The sequence below is a fragment of the Phascolarctos cinereus genome, unplaced genomic scaffold, assembly GCF_003287225.1.
Source record: "Phascolarctos cinereus isolate Bilbo 61053 unplaced genomic scaffold, phaCin_HiC Scaffold_5;HRSCAF=322, whole genome shotgun sequence".
NCBI lineage: Eukaryota > Metazoa > Chordata > Mammalia > Diprotodontia > Phascolarctidae > Phascolarctos > Phascolarctos cinereus.
The window spans coordinates 256,309,565-256,331,368 of record NW_027555958.1 but is presented as its reverse complement, the minus strand read 5'-3'; the positions used below and the strand labels follow the sequence as shown (position 1 = coordinate 256,331,368).

Sequence of the window (21,804 nt, the reverse complement as noted above, 5' to 3'; positions counted from 1 at the left end):
ATCTTGGGAAAGGTGGTGGGGAGGAAGGGGGAGAAAAATTTTAAACTCAAAAGCACACGGAAGTGATTGTTGATAAATCAAAATAAATTAATTTTTTTTAAAAAGTACATGCTACACATTGGCATTTAGAAACGGTTTGTAGCTAATGACAAATTTAAAAGATTTACTTTATTGAAGAATTTAATATACTTATTGCTTTATTAAATAATTTAATACATATATAACCCACCCACCACTGAAGTCCTGCTGTAATGACTTATCATGTGAAAGTGAATCTGGGCTCTTAAAAGTTGTCCCTGTACAGTACAAGTTGTGGAAAGGATTTAGGTGCTGGCCTGGTCATAGACTCTGTCTACTAAACAAGGACCTATCCAGTTAAGTTTCAAGAAATTCATCATCATACCAGCTGTAAACTATTTTTTCCTTTTTCTTCTATTCTTTAATAGCATTTTTCCCAATTACATGTCAAGACAATTTTTAGCATTCACTTCTACAAGATTCTGAGTTCCACATTTTTCTCCCTCTCCCCTCCCCTTTTCTGAAAATGGTAGGCAATTTGATGTTATACATGTGCTATCACATAAAACATATTTACTAATACTAAAGCACTAATGTTTACATATTAGCCACAGCTGTGAAATAGAAAAGAAAAAAAAATAAAGTGAAAATATGCTTTGATCTCCATTCAGAGTCCATCAGTTCTTTATCTGGATGTGGACATTTTTCTTCATGAGTCATTTGTAGTTGAATCATTGCGCTGCTAAGAGCTGAGTCATTCATACTTGATCATCACACAAAGTTGCTGATACTGTGTACAATGTTGTCCTGGTTCTGCTCATTTCACTTTGCATCAGTTTATACAAGATTTTCCAGGTTTTTTCTGAAATGTACCTGTTCATTTCTTATTGCACAGTAGTATTCCATTGTTTGTTCAGCCATCCCAATTGATAGGCATCCCCCTCAATTTCCATTTTTTTTTTTGCCACCATGAAATGGGCTGCTATAGATATCTTTAAACACGTAGGTCCTTTCCTCTTTTTTATGATCTCTTTGGGATATAGACCTAGTAGTGGTATTGGTGGATTAAGGGGTATGCAGTTTTACAGCCCTTTGGGCATAGTTCCAAATTACTCTCCAGAGTGGTTGGATCAGTTCACAACTCCACCAAAAGTGAATTAGTGTCCCAATTTTCCTACATTCTCTCCAACATTTATCATTTTCCTTTTGTCATATTAGCCAATCTGATAGGCATGAAGTGGTACCTCAAGAGTTGTTTTCTCTAATCAAAAGTGATTTAGAGCCCTTCTTTGTATGACTACAGATGGCTTTGATTTCATCCGAAAACTGCCTGTTCATTTCCTTTTTACCATTTATCAATTGGGGAATGGCTCGTAGTCTTATAAATTTGAGGAATGAGGCCTTTGTCAGAGACACTTGCTATATAGCTTCCCAGATTTCTTTCCTTCCTCCTTGGTTGCATTGGTTTTGTTTATACAAAAGTTTTTATTTTAATATAATCAAAATTATCTACTTTACATTTATACCTTTGATTCTCATTTCTCCTTTAAGAATTTGGATGCTATACCACTTCGTGCATGTTTAGTATTAATATTACTTCATTGTCCAATGAAGATGTAGTTTCCTTCCTTATCTCTTTAATTAGGTCTCTATTTACTTTTACTTCAGCTGAAGCATAACAGATTATGCTCCAGCCCCTTACCTTTAACTCTGCGTGTCTCTTTGCTTCATTCACGTTTCTTGTAAACATTTTAAGATTCTGGTTTTTGCTCCCCCAATTGCATTTTATGGGAGAGTTCATCCCATTCACATTCAGTTATGATTACTGTGTATTTCCCTCCATTTCATTTTTCCTCCTGTTTGTCCTCTCCTTTCACTCTCTCTCCCACCACTGTTTTGCTTCTACTACCTCCCCGGATTTGCCTTCCCTTCTGCCAGTCCCCCTCCTCTAGTCTTCACTTAATCTCTTCCCCTCCTACTTTCCTATCAGGTAAGATAGTTTTCTATATTCAACTGATTATTCTTCCCTCTTTGAGCCAATACTGGCGAGACTAAGGGTCAAACGATGCCTATCGCCCACCCTCCCAACTTTCTCTCCACCGTAACAGGTCTTTCACACCTCTTCATGTGAATTTGCCCCATTCCACCTCTCCCTGCCTTCTGCACACCCAGCATACTCCTTTCTGATCCCTTAATTTTTTGCCATTCCCACAAATTCACCTTATGTCTGTTCCCTCTATGCATATTCCTTCTAGCTGTACTATTAGCGATATACTTCTTAGAATTACAAGTATCATCTTCCCATGTAGGGATGTAAACAATTCAGCTCTATTGAATCCTGTTTTCTTCTCTTACTTGTTTATGCTTCTCTTGGGTCTTAGAGATCAAATTTTTGGTTTAAGTCTGGTCTTCTTATGATAGCTCAGAATCCTTCTATTTCATTGCATGACCATTTTCTCCCTTGATGTATTATGTTTAATTTGGATTCGTAGGTGATTCTTGGTTATAGTCCTAGTTCCTTTGCCTTTCGGAATATCATGTTCCATGACCTCCAATCTTTTAATATTGCAGCAAAGTCCTAGTAATCCTGATTGTGGTGCCCTGATATTTTGAATTTTTTTTTCCTGGCCACTTATACAGTATTTTTTCCTTGACTTAATTGTTCTGAAATTTGGCTATAATGTTACTTGGAGTTTTTATTTTGGGATCTCTTTTCTGAGATGATTAGATTTTTTTTTTAAGTTTGGTTAAGTGACTTGCCCAGGGTCAGTTAGTGAGTATTGTGTCTGAGGCCAAATTTGAACTCAGGTCCTCCTGAATCCAGAGCCAGTGCTCTGCACTGCACCAACTAGCTGCCCCTAGTACATTCTTTCAATGCCTATTTTACCCTCTGGCTGCAGGACATCAGGGCAGTTTTCCTTGATAACTTCCTGAAAGATGCTGTTCAGGTCCTTTTTGATTATGGCTTCCAGGTAGTCCAATGATTCTGACATTGTCTCTCCTAGATCTATTTTGCAAATCAGTTGCTCTTCCCATGAAGTATTTTACATTTTCTTCTACTTTTTTCATTCTCTTGAATTTGTTTGATTCTTGATGTCTCATAGAATCATTAGCTTCCACTTGTCCAATTCTAACTTTTAAGATTTTATGGTTCCTCAGTTAGCTTCTGTACTTTATTTTCTATTTGGCCAATTATACTTTTTAAGGAGTTGTGCAAACTTTTTTTTTAACTACAGAAGTTCAACCGAGGAACCACAATGAATAAATCATTCTAACCTGCCTCAGAACCTTGAAATACATGTTGTACACTCACATGATTTTGAACCTGCAATAGAGAATTAGGTATTTTACCAGTCCATGGCACAAACTGAATAAATAAATACTGATGAGTTCAATTCTCTCATTTTAGAATTGAGGAAACTGAGGCCAGAGAAGTGAAATGACCTGTCCAAGATCACTCAATTAGTTGCATAACTGGGACTTGAAACTGGTTCCCTAGAAAACAGGTCCCGTGTATATCCCATCACATATTCATCACCATCTTTGCCATAGCTTTACAATAGATATCACAAAAGATCACAGGTTCAGATCAATTTCATATGCATGGCAATTGCCTACCCTAGGTGAACTGAATGACTGTTTCAAGTTCTAAAAATGTGTGGGACAGTGTAAAATCCTAGATTTCTGGTCAAAGGTTTTGGTTCACATACCTGTTTTACCACTTGTTCCCGCTGGGCATGTAACTTAATGCCCAAGTCTCAGTTGCCCTGTTTGTAAAATGAGGAAACTGAACTAAATGACCTATAAGTTCCCTTGCAGCTCTCAATTTGTGATCTTATGATCCGTCCTGTGTTAGACCCATAGTCCATCCAACCTAGAATTATTACTGATGATTCAAGGTTTGGCAAAGGCCAATTCTTGATGTCAACCTCAGAATTTAGCAATGTGTCCTAAATAACCTAGTTGCCCTTTGCAACCTATCTGGGTTCTACCTACTTATTGAAATACTGTTTTCTCATGTGTATTTTTATTTTTAGTCTGTTCTACCTCTTAGAGTGGGCAGCTGGGTGGTACAATGACAATTTCCTTTCAGCACCAGGCCTAGAGTGAGAAAGATCTGATGTCAAATCCAGCCTCAGATACTTTAATGCACAAATAAGCACTTCAAAGAATGTCCCTTCTATGATATGCCAGAGTTTGGTGACCAAGTCTATGTTCAACCTATGTATAATTTGGGTAACTTCTATCTTAACATACCTTCCTAAATTGAAGAGTCTGTGTCTTTAGACATGGTGGAGTCAAAAGAACACTGTGTTTTTATTCAGATAACCTTGGTTAAGTGCCAGCTCTGGCATTAACTAGCTTGACACCTCAAGCAAGTCTGAGATAGAATCATTTTTACACTACCTGCTTCACAGGGTTGAGAAACAAATGCAATAAGGCAGGTAAAGCAAGGAGGTGGCATAGTGGATGGGGTGCTGGGCCAAAAGTCTGAATACCTAAGTTCAAATCCAGCCTTATTAGCTGCCTCAGTTTCCTCAACTGTAAAATGAAGATAATATCTACATCACAAGACTGTTGGGAGAATCAAATGAGATAATAACTATAAAGTGCTTAGTACAGTGCCTGGCACATAATAGCCACTATATAAATATTCTCCATATAAATGTCTTTTATATAGTATTTAGACAAAAAGATAATAGCCATTTACGTAGCTATTATCTCTACTGAAGACTCTTTTGGCTTTATATCCTATCTTGATTTGGGATGAATGACTTCTAAAGCACAAAGTACCCTTTGAAATAATCTAATGCTTCTATTATATATGAGGAAACTAAGTACCAGGGATGTTAAGTGACTTGCCAGGAGAGATAACTCATTTTATGTCAAAGCTGGGTCTGGAGCAGCTGACATCTGGTCTCCAAAGTTTATGTCTGTATACAGCTTAGGTGCCTTGGCTTTTCTCCACAGGCAGGTCTGGTTTGGTAAAAATCAAGGACACCCAGCATTCTTATAGCAGCAGTAGGCCCAAAAGACATTTCAGTAGCCCAGGCCCCAATCACACTGATGCTCATACTAAAACCTTAAAGATTTTTCTGCATCTGAAGATCATTTTTGACATTTGGTGCGAAAATGAGAACATTACAAAGACAGTGAGGACTTCAGACATTATCTGGTCTAAGTTTCATCACGAAATCCAGAGATGGAATGATTTTTCCCAGGGTCAAACAGCTACCTTGTAGAAGAAAAGTGAGGATTAGAATCCTGATTGCATGACTCAGCTCAAAAATCTTTCCCTCACACCATTTGGGGAAAACCAATGGTTTGGATAGGGTGCATACAAATTTGGAAGGCTTAATGTTTTGGCACCAAACTATTTATCTCAGTGGTATAAAGTCCATATTCATGAGCTTAAAATAAAAAGGATCTCTTTCTTTATAATCTCCACATCCTTTTGAATTAATTGCTGAGACAAATGGAAAGGACTAACCCTGGGACCGTAAGATACCTAGGCAACTTAAGACTTCCTGATCACAAAAGATGAGTTGAGCCAAAATGTCAGAGAAATCATCAGGAGGTAAAAGATTCCTCAGCTCCTCCTATTACCCGGCAGATGGTCATAGGGATTGGGCTACAGGATATGGGGGAAAACAGGGGTCTGAGTGTCCCAGAGAAGGTTATCTGGGAGAACATGAATAAGAGGGATCCATCAGTTACACTATAAAATGAGATATGTCCAGCCTCATGATCCAGAAAAATCCCCACTCGCCGGGGAGCCTCTCTAAGTGGAATAAAGGTCTGGTCAGGAGAATAGTAATAGTTTCCAAAGAACACCAGGATCCAGAATCCATTGCCAGCAGACAATTCCCCTGTCTCCTTTCTGTTCACATTTTCTTTACAAACTCCCAGAGCCCAATTAACCCTCTCCCCAACCTCCACCTCCCAATAGTGTCTCCCAGAAGTGAAGCTTTCACGACCAAGCACACATGGACCAGGATCAAATCTCTCCTGGCTGTCAGGCAATGCTTGCCGTACATCCCCCCTTCTCACACTTCTCCTGTCTTCAGAGAGGACCAATTCAGGATTTGCTGTATCTGGATCCAGAGTCACATCTCCTGTAGAGAGAAGCCAAGAGCCATTCTGAGGTCTTAGAACATAAGAATAGCTAAAATGAGTTAGGTTCTAAGTGAATTCAACTCAGCAATATTCTGCTTTTATTGGGCATCAAAAGATAATAATAATGATGTTAGTATTATAATGCTCCTTCCTCATAACAACCCTATGAAGTAGGAAATGTGCAGGTATAATAATCTTCATTTTATAAGGGGAAGACAGATATTATGATACCCATTTATAGGTAGAACTAAGACTCAAACTCAAGTCTTATGGGGCATCATGTTGGTCCTTCCACATTATCTCCTCAAAATACAATTAGACAAAAATTTATTAAAGCGACATATAGAGAAGGCACTGTGTTAGGCACTGAAGATAAAAAGACAAAAATGAACTAGTTTCTGCCCTTATGGTGCTTACTATCTACACAGATAAATAAATACAAGAAAAACTGATGAAAAAGGAAACAGTAACAACCAAGGAATCAGGAAAGGCTTCAAGCATATGGTAGTACCTGAATTGAGCCTTGAAGGAATCTTGGGATTTTGGAGATGTTGAGGGAGTAAATTCACATGAGACAGTCATTAAAATATAGAGTTCCAGAAAAAGCCATTAGATTTCTTGCTTTGTGGCTGAAGCACAAACAAGAAGAAAGAGAGGTAAGTACAGAGTAAGTCTGAAAAATGAGTACAACATAGTTTGTGGAAGGCTTTAAATGTTGGACTGAGATTTTTACTTTATCCTAAAGCCACTGAAAGATTTTTTTTTAAGGTTAATTTTAAGGCTCTCGATTATTGTTGTTTTTAAAACCACAGTTATTTCCTGACATAGCCCTCCAACCCTGAATCCTTCCTTGGGAGAAAAACAGTTAAGCAAAAACTAACCAACATTGTCATAACAAAATTTCTTATCTGACTGCAAGATCTTGGGACTTCTCAACCTGTAAGATCTCATTGGCCTTGGTATGCCACCTCATCACTGCCCCTCTGATTGGAGGGTAGAGGCATGAACTTCAAACCATCATTTAAGGAGGTTGTCTAGCTCGGGCATGGGGGCTTCTCTCACTGAGTTCGGCTTTCTTTTGTGTTTTATATTCCCCAATTAGATTGTAAGGTCCTTAAGGGCAGAGACTGTCTTTCTCTTTTTGCATTTGTATCCCCAGCACCTGGCACAGTGCCTAGCATATAGTAGGCGCTTAAATGTTTGACTACTGACTATGCAAAATTCACATTTGCTGTTCCTCAACTCACTGTGAAACAGAAGGCCAGGGGATTTAGAAGCTAAGAGACTGTTATTAACCTCAGAGACAGCAGTTTCAGTTGAATGATGGATCTGAAGTCAGGGTCAATCGAAGGCTTTTTAAGGATGGGGGAGAAGAGAGATACAGATTTTTGTGTAGAAAGGGCAAGGAGCTCATGGAAAGAGAATGAAGATTAGAGGGGGAGAGGGGATGATCCTCAAGTAAATGAAAGGCAAGAAAACCAAAAAGTAGTGTGGCCTAATAGAAGGCATGCTCGCTTTGAAATCAGAAGACTTGTATTCAATATTAGTTCTACTACTTACTACCTGTGTGCCCCTAAGCAAGCTTCTTAACCTCTCTGGGCCTCATTTCCACATCTGTAAAAAGAGGGAGTTGGACTAAATAACTTCTAAGGTCCATTCTAGCTCTAAATTTATAGAATGGCCCCTTCTTCCATATATTATAGACAGGAACAAAGGGTAAAATAGGGAACAATGTAGAAAGCTTTTGAGGTGTAGAGTAGAGGAGAAGGAGGTAGGAGGAATGCTGCAAGGAGTTTGGGAAGCAAAAGTTTAGAATGTGAGAAATGTCACAGAAAGGTCAATTAGGGAAGAATAAAAGTATTGCCATGCATCATTAAGGTTCTGAATGAAAATATAATGAATTTGTACCTAGACCCAGTTGACACATATAACTAGCAAAGATGACAAAAGAAGAAAATGACAAATGTCCAGATGTGGGAAAACAGGTGTACTCATACACTGTTGGTGAAGCTGTAAAGTCCATTCCAGCCATTCCAGAAAACAATTTGGTACTATACCCAGAAAATTATGAAACTGTGTATGCCTTTTGACTCAGTTATATCAGTGCTATACCTAGAGCCCAAGAAATCAAAGAAAGAAGAAAAGCACCCATATGTACAAAAATATTTATTGCAGTTTTTTCATGCTATCTAAGAATTGGAAAAGTAGGGGCTATCTTAATGTAGAATAGCTAAACAAACTGTAGGTGAATGTAAGAAATTATAAAAAGGACAATTTTTGTGAAAACTGGGAAGACCGCTATGAACCGATACAAAGCAAAATGAAAAGTACTAGGAAAACAACTTATACAATTAAAACATCACAAGATAACTCTCATCGATGCAACAATAAACTTAGACTCCAAAAGAATGAAGATGAAACACACCATTCACTTACTGAGAAAGTAGTGATGACCTTAAATTAAGAAAGATAAATGCATTTGCAGACATAGCCTATGTAGGAATTTTATACAGATATGCATTGAAAGATTTCTGTTTGGTTTTTTTTTCCTAATTTCTCTATGGGGGTGGCATAAATGGGGGACAGATTAATACAAAATACGTGTTACCTTAAAAAAACTTTTTTAAAAAATTAGAAAAACAAGGGATTACCTTTGGAACATATGGATCACGACTGAACAAGGGATAAAGAAGTTCACAGAAGATAAAATGGGTTTGATTACATAAAATTAAGAAGTCTCCTGTGCTCACAAAATCAATGTACCATTGCTCTACCACAAAAGCTATACACAAAAAGAATTGAGAAGCTTAATGAACTTGGAGATCAGTTGTTACTGAGGGGACAAGCAGTGATATAGTTAATTCAGTCTCTAAGAGAATCAGTTGAGGTGGAGGGGGACACTGAACTAGGTACTTAACTACTAGACATTCACAGTGATTAGAGAAACATAATTTTAGAGTTCAAATGAATCCACACCTATAATTTCACATATAACCCAGAAATTATTAAACAGTTCAATAATATTCAAGTACGAGAAAGTATGTAATACTAGCAATTAAGTGACTTTTTAGCCACTGCAACTGATAAAAAAAAAAGATTAAGTTGTAGAGTGATTATAATTTACACTGTTGGAAGGAATGCCCACACTGATAAAATCACATATCCAAGAAAAATAAGCCTCTGAAGCCATTTTCCCCCCAAGTTAAATAATTCAATTTTTTTTTTTACTGTTTCCTCATGGGGTAACGTCTTCCATTTCCTCAATGCTTTATTTACTGTAGACCCCTCTGCTGGGTGTAAGATGTTACTGAAAAATGGCTTTGGAGTTATCCACTGCAGGGGGAGAAACCACAAAGAACTAGGATGACTAAAAGGTACATAAACCAAGGGAACACTGTAGGGCTGGAGATGCACAGCGGGTGTCTTCAGAATCTCGGATTATCCCCATCCTGTACTTGCCTCTAGATAATTTTAAGCTAGTTCTGTCCCTTACTTTCTTCCTCAGTTATTGGTCAATCTATCTTGCTCTCATTTTCTCCTAGTTATATGATCAAACAGATCCCTAAAGAAGGGAATGGATCATGGCATCTGACTCAGCATGCTTCTCTCCTTCCATCTAACATACATCAACCAACTCTTGCCACTATCACTTCTTTCTTCCCAAACATCTGCTTCAGAGCTGTATCCTTGGCTTGTGCCTGTTGTTCCCTCCATCCTTCCTCCTTCTGCTCTCTGCAATTTCCTCTAATCGAGTGCAGAAAAGATGTCATCAGATGTAAACTTCTCAATGTTCCTCTTAAAAATTTCTCTGTACTCTCATCTCATTCTTTCCTCCTGACTCAGAGAAAGAAGTGAATCTTCTCTTTTTCAAGGTTAATTCTCCCCTTGTGTCCTCAGAATCTTTTCCTAGATGCTACAATCTTTATAACCTCTCAATTACATTCCTTCCCATGTTCTTTGGTACCATTGATCCCATTTTTCCCTTAAATCTTCCATCTCTATAGTCTAAAATAAAAATCCTCCATCTTACTACTCTTACCTTCATTTTCTTTCTCTCCCATTTGCAACTTAGTACCTAACTTCTTAGGAATAATCCACTCTTATTTTCTCTACTTCCTCCCCACAGATTTATTCCTCAAGCAATTTTAATATTGTTTCTGTCACCACTCCTTTCTCTCAAACTCCTTGACCTCCCAATTCCCAAATCCAATGGCTATTTTCTCATCTACTCTGCTTCATTTGACACTGCTGACCTTCTCCATCTTTTTACTTATCTCCATCCTGGGTTCCCAAGACCCTATACTCTTAAGAGTCCTTTTCTCTGACCCACGTGTCTCTCTTTCACTAACTCATTTTCTTAAACATTAAATGATGGAATTTCCCATTATTCTATTCTTAATCTGTTTTCCCCCCTTTTGCTTGTTATCTCCACCATTCTGATTGCTTCAAATATCACATCTATATTGATGACTACCAATCTCTTTCCTGAGTTTGATCATCACATCATTTCTAACTCTCTCTTGAACATTTCCACCAACAAATGAAATTCAACACATCCAAAATTGACCTTATAATCTTCCCCCCAAACCTACTCCCTGCCCCTTCTCTCCTTTCTATCACTGCCATCACTCTAGTTTGGGTCTTCTGCTCATGTTAGGGGTCAAGATAAAAAGCCACAACTTAACTACAATTAACCTCCTAACAACAGCCTTTCTTCCTACAGGCAATCACCCTACTGCTAGATTACTCTTCCTAAAGTATAGCTCAGAATCAAGTCATTACCTTGTCCAAAAACCTCATTATTACTAAACTTTTGTTTTGAGTGATTTCAAACTAAGTGTCACTTAGCTGATCATATCTAGATGACCCAAGAATTCAAACAATGCTTCACTTTCACATCCCATATGCCTAACCATCTACACCACTCCACCATCCACCTGCCATAGGGTACCTAATTCCCTTTTTTGCCCTTTACTATTCATGTTCTGAGAACACAGTAACCAAATCTATAGAATTTCTAGAAAGGGCATATCAATTGACTGTTCTATATATCAACCCACCATCCTGTGACTGTCCTGAATAAAATTCCCTTCCACGGCCACAACTCTATGTTGTCTTCTATTAGAATGTAAACTTCTTGAGGATAGGAGTTGTCTCCTTGTGTTTGTATCCCAATGCTTATTAGCACAGTGTCTGACATGTAGAAATTGCTCATAACTGCTCACTGATTGACTCATCTTTCACTACTCGCTTTCATGCTATATTTGCATCCAAAATATGGCCTAAAGTGTCTTAACTCTGTGCACCCTTGCCCACCTTGCTGCCTCCACCTAAAATTGGCTTCCTCACCAACTCAATATCTACCCATCCACAAGACCCAAAATGAAAGCCAATTCTTCCCCAAAGCATTCCCTCCAGATCTGTCCAACTAGAAATGGCAGTGTGGGGTAAAGATTAAACATATTTGCCCCTATTAAAGTAAAATTAGTTAAGAATGTACTACTGTGTACCTATTATTGTGCTAGGTATTGATATATAAAGTTTGGCTAAGACACAGCTCCCGCCGTTATTAAACTTATAGTCTAGGAGAAGAATACGATGTATATAAATGATAATACAAAAATAACACAAAAGTGTATTAGAAGGGTACAACACAAGTACTTTGTGAACTCTGAAGGTAGAGAGGTCATCACTGACTTGAAAGATCAGGAAAGGCCTCTATAGAATAGTGGTATTGGAGAGTTGGGCTTTAAAAGATGGGTAGAAATTCAGCACATGGACATGAGCAAGTTTCCAGGCTTATGGAAAAACAAGAAACAAGTGATCTTTCCCACCCTTGCCCTAACATTCACTAGACTTTCATGTGAAAGCCTATACAGTGTGTATATGTCTTCTCTTCCCTCCTAAACTATAAGCTCCATAGGGAGGATTATATGCTGTCATATGCTTCTCTGTATTCTGCCCACCCCAGTGCCTAGCATAATACCCACAAAGCAGGGGCTTAAAATATCTGCTGAATTAAAGATGTACAAAACTGAAGGGGTGAGTCACCTGCCTACACTTTTTGACTGGTAGCCCAGCAGATGAATTTGTACTCATGCCCAGAGGATGTTCTATATGGACCCAGTATAAGTAAGAGGATAAACAGACCAGAAAGAAATCAGGCAATAAGCCTGAGACTAATGGAAATCAGTCACTTCTTTCTACATACTTCTGTTAGGTTCAAGGAAATGTGTGTGTTTACAGGTTCAAGTAGGTTAATAGGCCTAAAAACATCTGGTTAATTCAGGGTCCCGCTTACCTCTGAATCTCCTCAGCATCTCTACCAGCCCAGGAACCCTGCATACAGTCCTCAGCTCCATGGAAACGACCTCTGGCAGCTCCAACTTCACATCCTGACTCCTAGGGTGAGCACAGGTCCCACCTGGCTCAGCCAATGAGCATTCAAGCATTCTCCCCCCCTTCCTCCCCCCCACCCACCCACCCTTCTAACAGAAGCAAAACCAACACATACCTATGCAGTACTTCTCTGACATCCTGTGTGAAGAAAAGAAAGTCAATAGTGAGCAGGGAGGAAAGGAACTCCTACTATTCTCACTAGTCCATCAGGGGCCAATTACCTTTGCCTATAATCTAATTCCTTAGAGATACAAGAACAGCAAAAAGCCAACAGCTATTTTTAAAAATTCCTCTAATTATTTGGGGTGAATCTCTTTTTCATCTTGGTGGGCTGGACTTTTTAAAGGCCCTATCTCCAAAAGTGCCTCTCCTGCCTCCCCACCCACCTCCACTTTCATATGAGTTTGACAGACCCAGAACTGGAAGAGCAGGCAGGAGTGAAATGTCTCTAATATTCCTCTCTAAGACACTCCCCAACTTGTTGCAATCTGATTTCTGACCTTATCACCCAACTGAAACTGTTCTGTCCAAAGTTACCATTAATTTTTTAGCTATCAAATCTGATGATCTTATTTCAATCCTTATTCTTCTAGACCTTTCTAAAGCATTTGGCAATGTCAATCCCCTCCTGCTTACTCTCTCCTTTCTGGTTTTCATGACACTGCTCTCTACTGATTCCCCTCCTACTGTCTGTTCCTTCTTAGTTTCCTTTGCTAGATCATATTATGCCTCCTAACTGTGGTGTGTCCCAAGTTTCTATCCTAGGCCCTCTTTTCTTCTCTCTAGATACTTTCTCACTTGATGATCTGATCAACACCCATGGATTTAACTGTTATCCCTATGAAGGGGAGTCCCAGATCTATAAATCTAGCCCTAGATCTTTAAGTCTAGCCTATTGGATACTATAAACAAAATCTCCCAGAGACACTCAATATCTGCAAAAGAGTACTTTTTATCTTTCCCTAAAAACCCTGCCTTCTATGGAACTTCTTTGTGTTTCTATCAAGGACACTACCTTTTCTCAATCACTCAAATTTGCAACCTTGGCATTAACCTCCACTCTTCTTTCTCCCTCAACTCTACATACCCAATCAGCTGCCAAATCTTGTCACACCTCCCTTTACATCTCCTTTATCTGTCCCCTTATCTCTCTACTCACTTGGCCAGAACCCTACTTTGGCCCATTTTCACATCTCACCTGGAATATTCCAAGAGCCCCATAATTTATATCTTTGAGTCAAATGTGGCTCTCTCTCCCCTCTTCCATTCTCTAAAATGCTGACAAATGGATTTCACTCTAAAAAGTAGGTCATGTTATTCCCCTACACAAAAATACTCCAGGAGCTCCCTATTGCCTTGAGGATCAAATATGAACTCCTGTTTGCCATTTAAAGTCCTTCATAACCTGGCTCCAACCTACCCTTTCGGCATTATTACATACTCTTTCTTTCCTGCACTCTAGCCAAACAGGCCTTTTTGATGTGCCTCACATATAACATTCTGTCTTCTGTCTATGCCTTTGCAAAACAGACCACTATGCTTGGAATGAACTCCCTCCCTCACTTCCAATTCTTAAAATTCTTTTAAAACTCCAATCAAGCACCAATATCTATACGAAACCTTTATAAATCTCAACCCCCTAACCATAAGCTGCTAGTACAATTTCTTCTCTCCTCCAGCGAGTTAATTAACATATTGTAAGCACCTATTATGTGCCAGGCACTGTGCTAAGTGTTAGGGATACAAAAAAGGCAAAAGACAGTCCCTGCCCTCAAGGAGCTCATGACTTAATGGAGGAAACAATAAGCAAACAAACATGTATAAACAAGCTATGTGCAAGATAAATAGGAAATAATTAAGAGAGGGGAGGCACTAGAATTAAGAGGGGTTGAGAAAGGCTTCCTATAGAAGACAGGATTTTAGTTGGATCTTGAAGGAAGCCAGAGAGGCCAGTAGGTAGAGATGAGAAGGGGCACAGCCAGAGAAAATTCCAGAGCTGAGAGATGGAGTATCTTGCTAGTGGAACAGCAAGGAGGAGAGTGTCACTGAATCTAGGTTGTAAAAGACTGGAAAGGTATGAGGGGGTTAGGCTAAAAAGGGCTTAAAAAGCCAGGGGATTTTATATTTGATCTTAGAGGCAATGGGAAGTCACTGGAGTTTACTGAGTGGGAGGGAGGGTAACACGGTCAGATTTTAGGAAAATCAATTTACTGGCTGAATGAAGTATGGATTAGAATGGAGAGACCTGGGATAGGCACACCCACCATTAGGTTATTTCAACAGTCCAGGCATGAGGTAAGGAGGATCTGCACCAGAGTGATAACAGGGTCAGAGGAGAGAAAGGGGTTTATTAGAGAAATATTGCAAAAAAGAAATGTATAGGCCTTAGCAACAGATAGGATACAGGGAGTGAAAGAAGTAGTGAAGAGTCAGGATGATGCTTAGGTTTTGAGCCTGAGGGACTGGGAGGGTGGTTTTCCCCTCCTACAGTAACAGGGAAAGTCACAGAAGGGATAAAGGGCAGAGTGTAGGGGAAAAGACAATGAATTCTACTTGGACATGTTGAGTTTACAATGTCTACTGGACGTCCGGTTTGAGATGTCTGAAAGGCAGGTGAAGATGGAAAATTGGAGGTCAGCAGAGAGACTGAGACAGGATAGGTAGATTTCAGAATCATTAGCATAGAGATGGTAATTAAATCCATAAGAGTTAATGAGATCAAGTGAAGGAGTACAAAGGGAAAAAAAGAAGAAAAGTACAGGACAGAACCCTCCACAAAGTACCTTGTATTTATTTTGTATGTACACACACACACACACACACACAAAACGCTTCAGGGTAGAGACTGTTTCATTTTTGTCTTAGTATCCCCATAGCCTCAAACAATTCCTGACACATAGCAGGCATTTAAAAAATACTTGCTGATTTATTGACTGGATTGCCTTTGGGAAGTTGAGCTGTGTTTTCAATAACTCCAAGCATTTCTCTGAAGCAAATATCCATGTTATTAAATGTCTGTCTTCAAAATTCTTCTAGTGATGCTATATGTCACTACAGCTTCAGGAGAATTAAAGTTGCACCTGAAGGGCAATGGTGAGGCACATAATGGGAGTGAAGACACCATAAAATATTTTCAATGAAGAGGTACACAGAAGAGAAGAAAGTCATCAGAAATTTATTCCTGGAAAAGGAGCTGGGCTGGTCATGTAGCATGAATGACACCAAACCAATAGACAGCTCTTGTGTTCATTAGTGCCTTTCTAGAGGAGCTCCCCCCCCCCCAACACATTAAGGTTATTCTTTGTGGAAAAAAGTTTATGAAGGACACGGACAGGAGTTACACAAGATAAGGTAGGGTTGGGGTGTGATCTGTACCTTTGGAAAGAGTTCCCACATCAATGAGATCACTGATCTAGTGGACCTCCTAGGAACTAATAATCCCCAGGCAGGGCAAGAAAGGAAGAGACTCGAACTATCTTTTTACATTTTCTAATATAATGGAGTCCCCTGACACATCCAGTTCAGAATACTTCCTGAGGAAGATAGGTAGGAAGGACTTTCTCATTTCTCTTACGCCCTCACCTTCTAGGGCTAATTCTCAAATGACAACTTCTAAACAGTCTATACAGGCCAGATTTAGCCAGTCACCTCCATATTATGTAATGAGACATCAGGGTAGGAAGAAGAGAATACACAAAAACTGGAATAATATAGAGATTTCCTCTTCTATACACCTTTACCTTCTTAGCATTGGGGAATCCCTTTTTTGAGGAACTGGGGCTGAGTAACAAATTCAACTCAATTCAACAAACACTTATTAAGTACTTATCATGTGTGAGGAACTAGATATCTAAAGAATTTGATGTGTATACAGGAGAGGGCTCAGTAACTATAATTTCTTTTCCCTTTTCTCAGCCTCCTCTTCTGGCTAAACTACTTGAACTCCATTCCCCAGATCTCATATTCTTCATTCAGCCTTTCTTCCATGTCTCTTCCTTCCCCACCCCGACTTCTCACAGGTCTCTGGTACAAATCCCAATCAAAATAATAAGCAGTGCCAAATAGGGTTGTTGATAGGTGGAGAAGAGAAAGGGAAAAAAGAACAGTTGTCCAAAAGAGGGAACTAAATAAAGCTACTTGTTCTAACTACAGGAGACCAACAATCCATCTAACTTAGGCCCTCTTCCATCTCTTACCTCTGTGCCTCTAAAATTAAAGGAACTAAGACTCACCTGCAACAAGCCCAAGGCAGACCGTTGGCATCTCTCCTCTAGCTCTGTGATCAGCTCTTCCAAGGAATGGCTCTGCTGAATCAGCTTAGCCTTGTTCTCCCTGAGCCTAGGCAGAGTCTCCCTCTCTTCCTCCTCCAGCTTCTGCAGGAGTCTCTGCTCCTCCTCAGCCAGGAACTGTCGAAGCTTATCAAACTCGGCGATAACATTCTGTTTCTGGCTCTCTACCATTTTCTGTAGATCAAGAAGGGGAGAAGAAAGCTCTGACCTACGTCGCCTCTTTCCCTGTTTATTCCCACTTAGTTGCATTTGTTCTTCCTACTTAAGCTAGTGCCTCAAAGACCCACACTCCTGGACTTGTGCCTGGGCGTTCCCTGGCCAGTCTGGCTACTCTCAACATCTCTCATTCCCTCTTCCCCTCCAGTCACTCACAACAAGGTAACAGGAAAGATCCCATTGCAGCTCCAGTCACTTGCCTGCCAAATAATGCAGGTCTCCTCTCCCTGAGTCTGAAACTGTAGAGCTTCCCCCATTTGCTTCCTCAGGTGCTCCAGTGATTTCTCCAACTTTCCCTAGAGGAGAGATGAGACTGATTAACCCCTCAGCAGTACAGGAGCACCCAATCTTTCCCCATTCCTTACGGAAAATTCATTCAGTTTTTGATTTCTTTTATAATTTCTATATGCCCACCACCCTGTAGTTTAAGGTCCAATTTCTTAACCTGGTATCTGTTTACTGGACTTCTATGTTCCATGCACAATGACCCCTCTGTTTCATGCCAGGATGCTCTCCCTCTACACACAAAATTCTTCTCTTCAAGACACAGCTCAAGCAGTACCTTCTACATGGTACTTTTTCACTAATATCCCAATGTTAATACTCTCCCTAACTACTTTTTATTTCTTTTGTACTCAACGTGTTAATCTCCTTCCTTTAACTCTCTCATCCCTTGCTGATTGATGACTACCTCACCTAACCCACGATTTCAGATAGGCTCAGTCATGCTTCATTTTACATTCTCTTCCCAGTTATTTCCTCTAACCTTCTCTGGAGTTTGGTTTTATAGTTATGCAAATATAATCATCTCTGCCATGGTTCCCGGAAGGGGTATAACAATCTCTTCCTCAATGGTCCCACATGCCATCCCTGTAACTTCCAGAACCAAAGTGTTCCTCCCTGGTTTCCACTCCTCTATGTGTTATTACAATATAAGCTATTTATGGGCACACATCTTTTGCATTTTTCTCACCATTTGAATTTTTCTCCATTTCTCCAATGAATACTCCTTGAGAGTGGAGATTGTCTGATTTTTTTTTGTCTCTGTAACCCTAGATATTAGAACAGTGCTTGGCATATAGAAGGCACATGATAAAATGCTTGATTAATCAAGCAAAGTTTTGATTTTCCTTGGAAGGCAATAGGTAGCCAATAAATGACTGAACAGAATAAATGACAGGAAGAGTATTCCAAAAAGAGAACATAAGACTTGCTAAATGGAGTCTTTCTCTCTCACAATTCAACCATTGAATCACAGTGTCCAACACATACAAAGTAGGCATGTAAGAAATGCTAATTGACTGTGCTAGGTGCTGATGCAAAGACAAAAGAGAAATAGCCTCCTGCCCTCAAGAAATTTATAATTCTACTATGGATGGCAGGGTAACATGTACATATAGTATTAGCAAAATTAGGAAATGTGAAGGGAAAGGGGAGGGTCATGCAGACAATGGCACTTGAAGTGGCCCGTGAAGACAACTATAGATTCTAAGAGGAAGGAGTATAAAATTATAGAAACAGGAAATGACGTTTATGTTTGAATCAGTTTGGCTGGATTTTAGTGTGTGTGAAGAGGAGTCATGAATAGTAAGGTTGAAAAAGTAGACTGGGGCCAAGTTTGAAAAGTTTTGCAGAAAACATCTAAAAATGTCCTTTTTTCATTCAAAAATCAAAATACTTCTCTAGTCCAAAAATCCTTTCCAGACTCAGAAAAAAAAAGGGGGAAGAACAAAATTGAAATAAGGATAGAAACAAAAAAAAGTACTTTTTTTCTAGTTGAGATCACTGTTCCCCATCCCCTGAAATGAAGAGTACTAGGGCCAATCTAAGCAGTATCCCCCTCTTTCTTTCCTGAAGGTATGAGGATACTGATTAGAGGAAAGAGGTCCCTTTGTTTACTACTGTGATCACCAATGACCAGCCTAGGAGTCAGGAAAGCGAAGGGATGGAAATGCCCTTAAGGAGTCAAAGAAGAATGAGTAGTTCTGCTTCTCAGGAAGAGTTTCTGAAAAATCAAGTGACTAACTAACTGTTCTAGAATGCTGACCCTGAAAAACTTTTTATCATATTGTGATATCTTCTTGTGTTGTTCAAGATTACTAAATTACTTCAAGTTGTCTTGGAAGAGAGAGATGTTTGAAGACGTGGAGGAGGGTCACAGTCAACTGAGGTATTTCTCTGTCAATTGGGAAAATATTTCTCTCTCTAAGCTAGATATGTTAGGATTTTGAATAATGTTAAATGAATAAAAGCTGTTTCCAGTAGACTGTGCCTAAAATAAAGTATTAATATTTTCCACCAACTTTAAATACCAAGCAGAACTGATATTTGACTTTATACATTATCATCAACCAAAACAAATACCTATTTTGAACATGTACTGGCAGAAAGTAACACCAGAAGAAAATGTTTTTATGAAAATGCTTAGGTTTGGAGATACTTCCTTTGAGATGGTAATGAGTCAACTGGATAGTAACTATAATCCAGGTAAGAAATTTTTATAAGTTGCATTTGGGAGCAATAGGAGGTGACCGATGATTCTTTAAGTAAATGAGATTGGTACGGGAAAATAGATACAAGAGACAGTAGAGAGAACCGTGACATGATGGGTTGAGACAAAGTAAATCACTGTGGTAGGCCCATGGGAAACAGTCAAAAAACCAAAATATTCTCTGCCCTCAAGGGGCTTACATTCAGAAAGAAAGTATAAATTCTGCATAGAGGTCAGGCCTGAAGAAACTTAACAGCTGTGTGATCTTGGGCAAGTCACTTAACCCATTTGACTCAGTTTCCTCAACTGTAAAACGGGGATAATAACAGCACCTACCTCAGAATTGTGAGGCATTTGTAAATCGATTAGCACAAGGCCTGGCAGATAGAAGGAACTAAATAAATACTTGTGTCCTCCCCACCCCACCCCCCATCTTAAATAACAGTGGCAGGGAACAAAAACCAGATTACCAGTGAGGAAATGCATAGACTACTTTCTCCAAAAGTTGCATATAAATAAATAAAAAAGATGGGACAACAGGTTAAGGTTCAAGGTTTTTTAGAATTACCAAGGCCTGACATTTTTTAGGTGGATAAGAAGGAAGTAGATGGGGCGGCTAGGTGGGAGGAATCTCTCTATACTTAGCCAGGCGGTGCTCTTCAGAAAACTGGCATAGTACATCGCCTGGCCCTTGAAATTAGAGTATGATGAACTCTCCTCAAAGTACTCTTAGAAAGGAGCTGCAAAACTAAGTTTTATTCGTTGTTCTTTCATGCAGCGCCCCAGACCCAGAGGTCTGGACTCTTTAAAATCTGTGCCGTGAGGGGTAGCTAGGTGGTGAGGTGGATAGAGCACTTCAAATCCGACCTCAGACACTTGACACTAGCTGTGTGACCCTGGACAGGTCACTTAACCCCGACTACTTCACCCCCAAAAAAGAAAAAAAAACTGGAGTGGCGCCCCAGGGTTCCTTCCCCCTTTCAATGCCGGACTGGTTGAAGGGCTGCTCCGGAGCCCTGGCCCTTCGCTTCGGGTGCGGGGCCTGGCTCGGCCATTTACTTTGTTAGGGTCACCTCCTCTTTCCGGCTGCAGTTTCCCGGGTGCCCCGGCCCCGGGCGTCGCCTCACCTTGTAGTCCTCAGCGGCGTCCTCCACGGGGCACACCCGGTGGGTCCAGTGGTCCCGGGAGCGCTCGCACACGAGGCACAGCAGCGCCTGGTCCTCCTCGCAGAAGAGCTTCAGCGGCTCCCGGTGCTTCGCGCACGAGCCCTGGGGCACGGGCGACGGCGGGTGCAGCTGCCGGGCCATCTCGGCCATCTTGGCCAGCGGCCTGTTCGGCCGCAGGTTCCTCTGTGGGGACATCTCTCTGCACTCCGGGCACGGGAACGGGCCCTCGGCCTGTCCCCAGCAGCGGCTGATGCACTCCCGGCAGAAGTTGTGGCCGCAGTCGGTCATCACGGGGTCCGTGAAGTAGTCCAAGCAGATGGCGCAGGTGGCTTCCTCCTGGAGGTTCGCAGACAGATCGGGGGCCGCCATGGCTACTGCCCAGGGAAGGAAGAGGGAGGGTCGGTCGCTCCGTCCGTCCGTCCGTCCGTCCCTCGGACGCTTTGATAACCCGGCAAAAGCAGGTTGAGAGTCCCCAGCCTCCCTAAAGCGACCGTCTGGGTAAGCGCAGGAAGCGGCCCATCCCAGCGCCCGCCCCTGGAAAGGCCGCCGAGCGAGCCCCGGGAGAAGCGCGGAGGACAAGCCGCCGGCCTTGGGAAGGCTCGACCGGTCCAAGCTCCCCGCGCTTGGGTAATCTCGGCCCGGGATTGGGTGGTGACAGCCGGGGGCGGGGGGAGGCGGTCTGCCAAGCACTTCGACCACCGGATCGGATGGGCAGGCTTCAGCTGCTGGGAAGCTGCTCCCGGAGCCCCGAGTCCGCTACCATCCCAAGCGAGGGGGCGGGCACGCGAAGGTGCCGGGACGGGAGCCCAAGCGGCCGCGGAGAGAAGCGGGGCAGGAAACTGAGCAGGAGGCGGAAGCAGGAAGGAGGGAGACTTGTTTGGAACAACCCGCTTCTTTCCGGATTGGCCGGTTCCTGTCACGTGATGTCGGTGCGCGGATGGCTCCTTTTGGATTGGAAAATGCTCTGCGGCCTACGTCAGTGTCGTCACGATGTCTTGGGAACCGTCCCAGGCGAAAGGTTCGGGTCTTCGCGTGAGGCAGTTTGAGACGATTGGCTTCTTCTCCGATGGCTTTAGGGGGCGTGAAAGTAATCACCGTGGGCCACCGC

At 41.0% G+C, this 21,804-nt stretch overlaps 1 protein-coding gene across 1 annotated transcript; it reads right to left on the bottom strand.

Moving 5' to 3' along the window:
* Positions 1-135: 135 nt before the first annotated feature.
* On the bottom strand, positions 136-21,541 carry LOC110194427 (E3 ubiquitin-protein ligase TRIM11-like). The gene is made up of 6 exons (XM_020966779.2): positions 20,658-21,541; positions 17,240-17,335; positions 16,767-16,997; positions 12,650-12,672; positions 12,437-12,537; positions 136-6,134 (listed from the first exon to the last, which is right to left on the bottom strand). The coding sequence occupies exons 1-6, from the start codon at positions 21,063-21,065 to the stop codon at positions 5,590-5,592; spliced, it is 1,404 nt and encodes a 467-aa protein (XP_020822438.1). The 5' UTR covers positions 21,066-21,541; the 3' UTR covers positions 136-5,589.
* Between the last annotated feature and the right edge of the window lie 263 nt (positions 21,542-21,804).

Excerpts from the sequence above, each read along its gene's own strand:
- LOC110194427 (XM_020966779.2), bottom strand. The coding sequence starts at position 21,065 with ATGGCGGCCCCCGATCTGTCTGCGAACCTCCAGGAGGAAGCCACCTGC. Across the intron at positions 16,998-17,239 it reads AGACCTGCATTATTTGGCAG|AAAATGGTAGAGAGCCAGAA; the intron begins GCAAGTGACTGG and ends CTTGATCTACAG. Across the intron at positions 6,135-12,436 it reads GATGCTGAGGAGATTCAGAG|GAGATGTGACTCTGGATCCA; the intron begins GTAAGCGGGACC and ends TTCTCTCTACAG.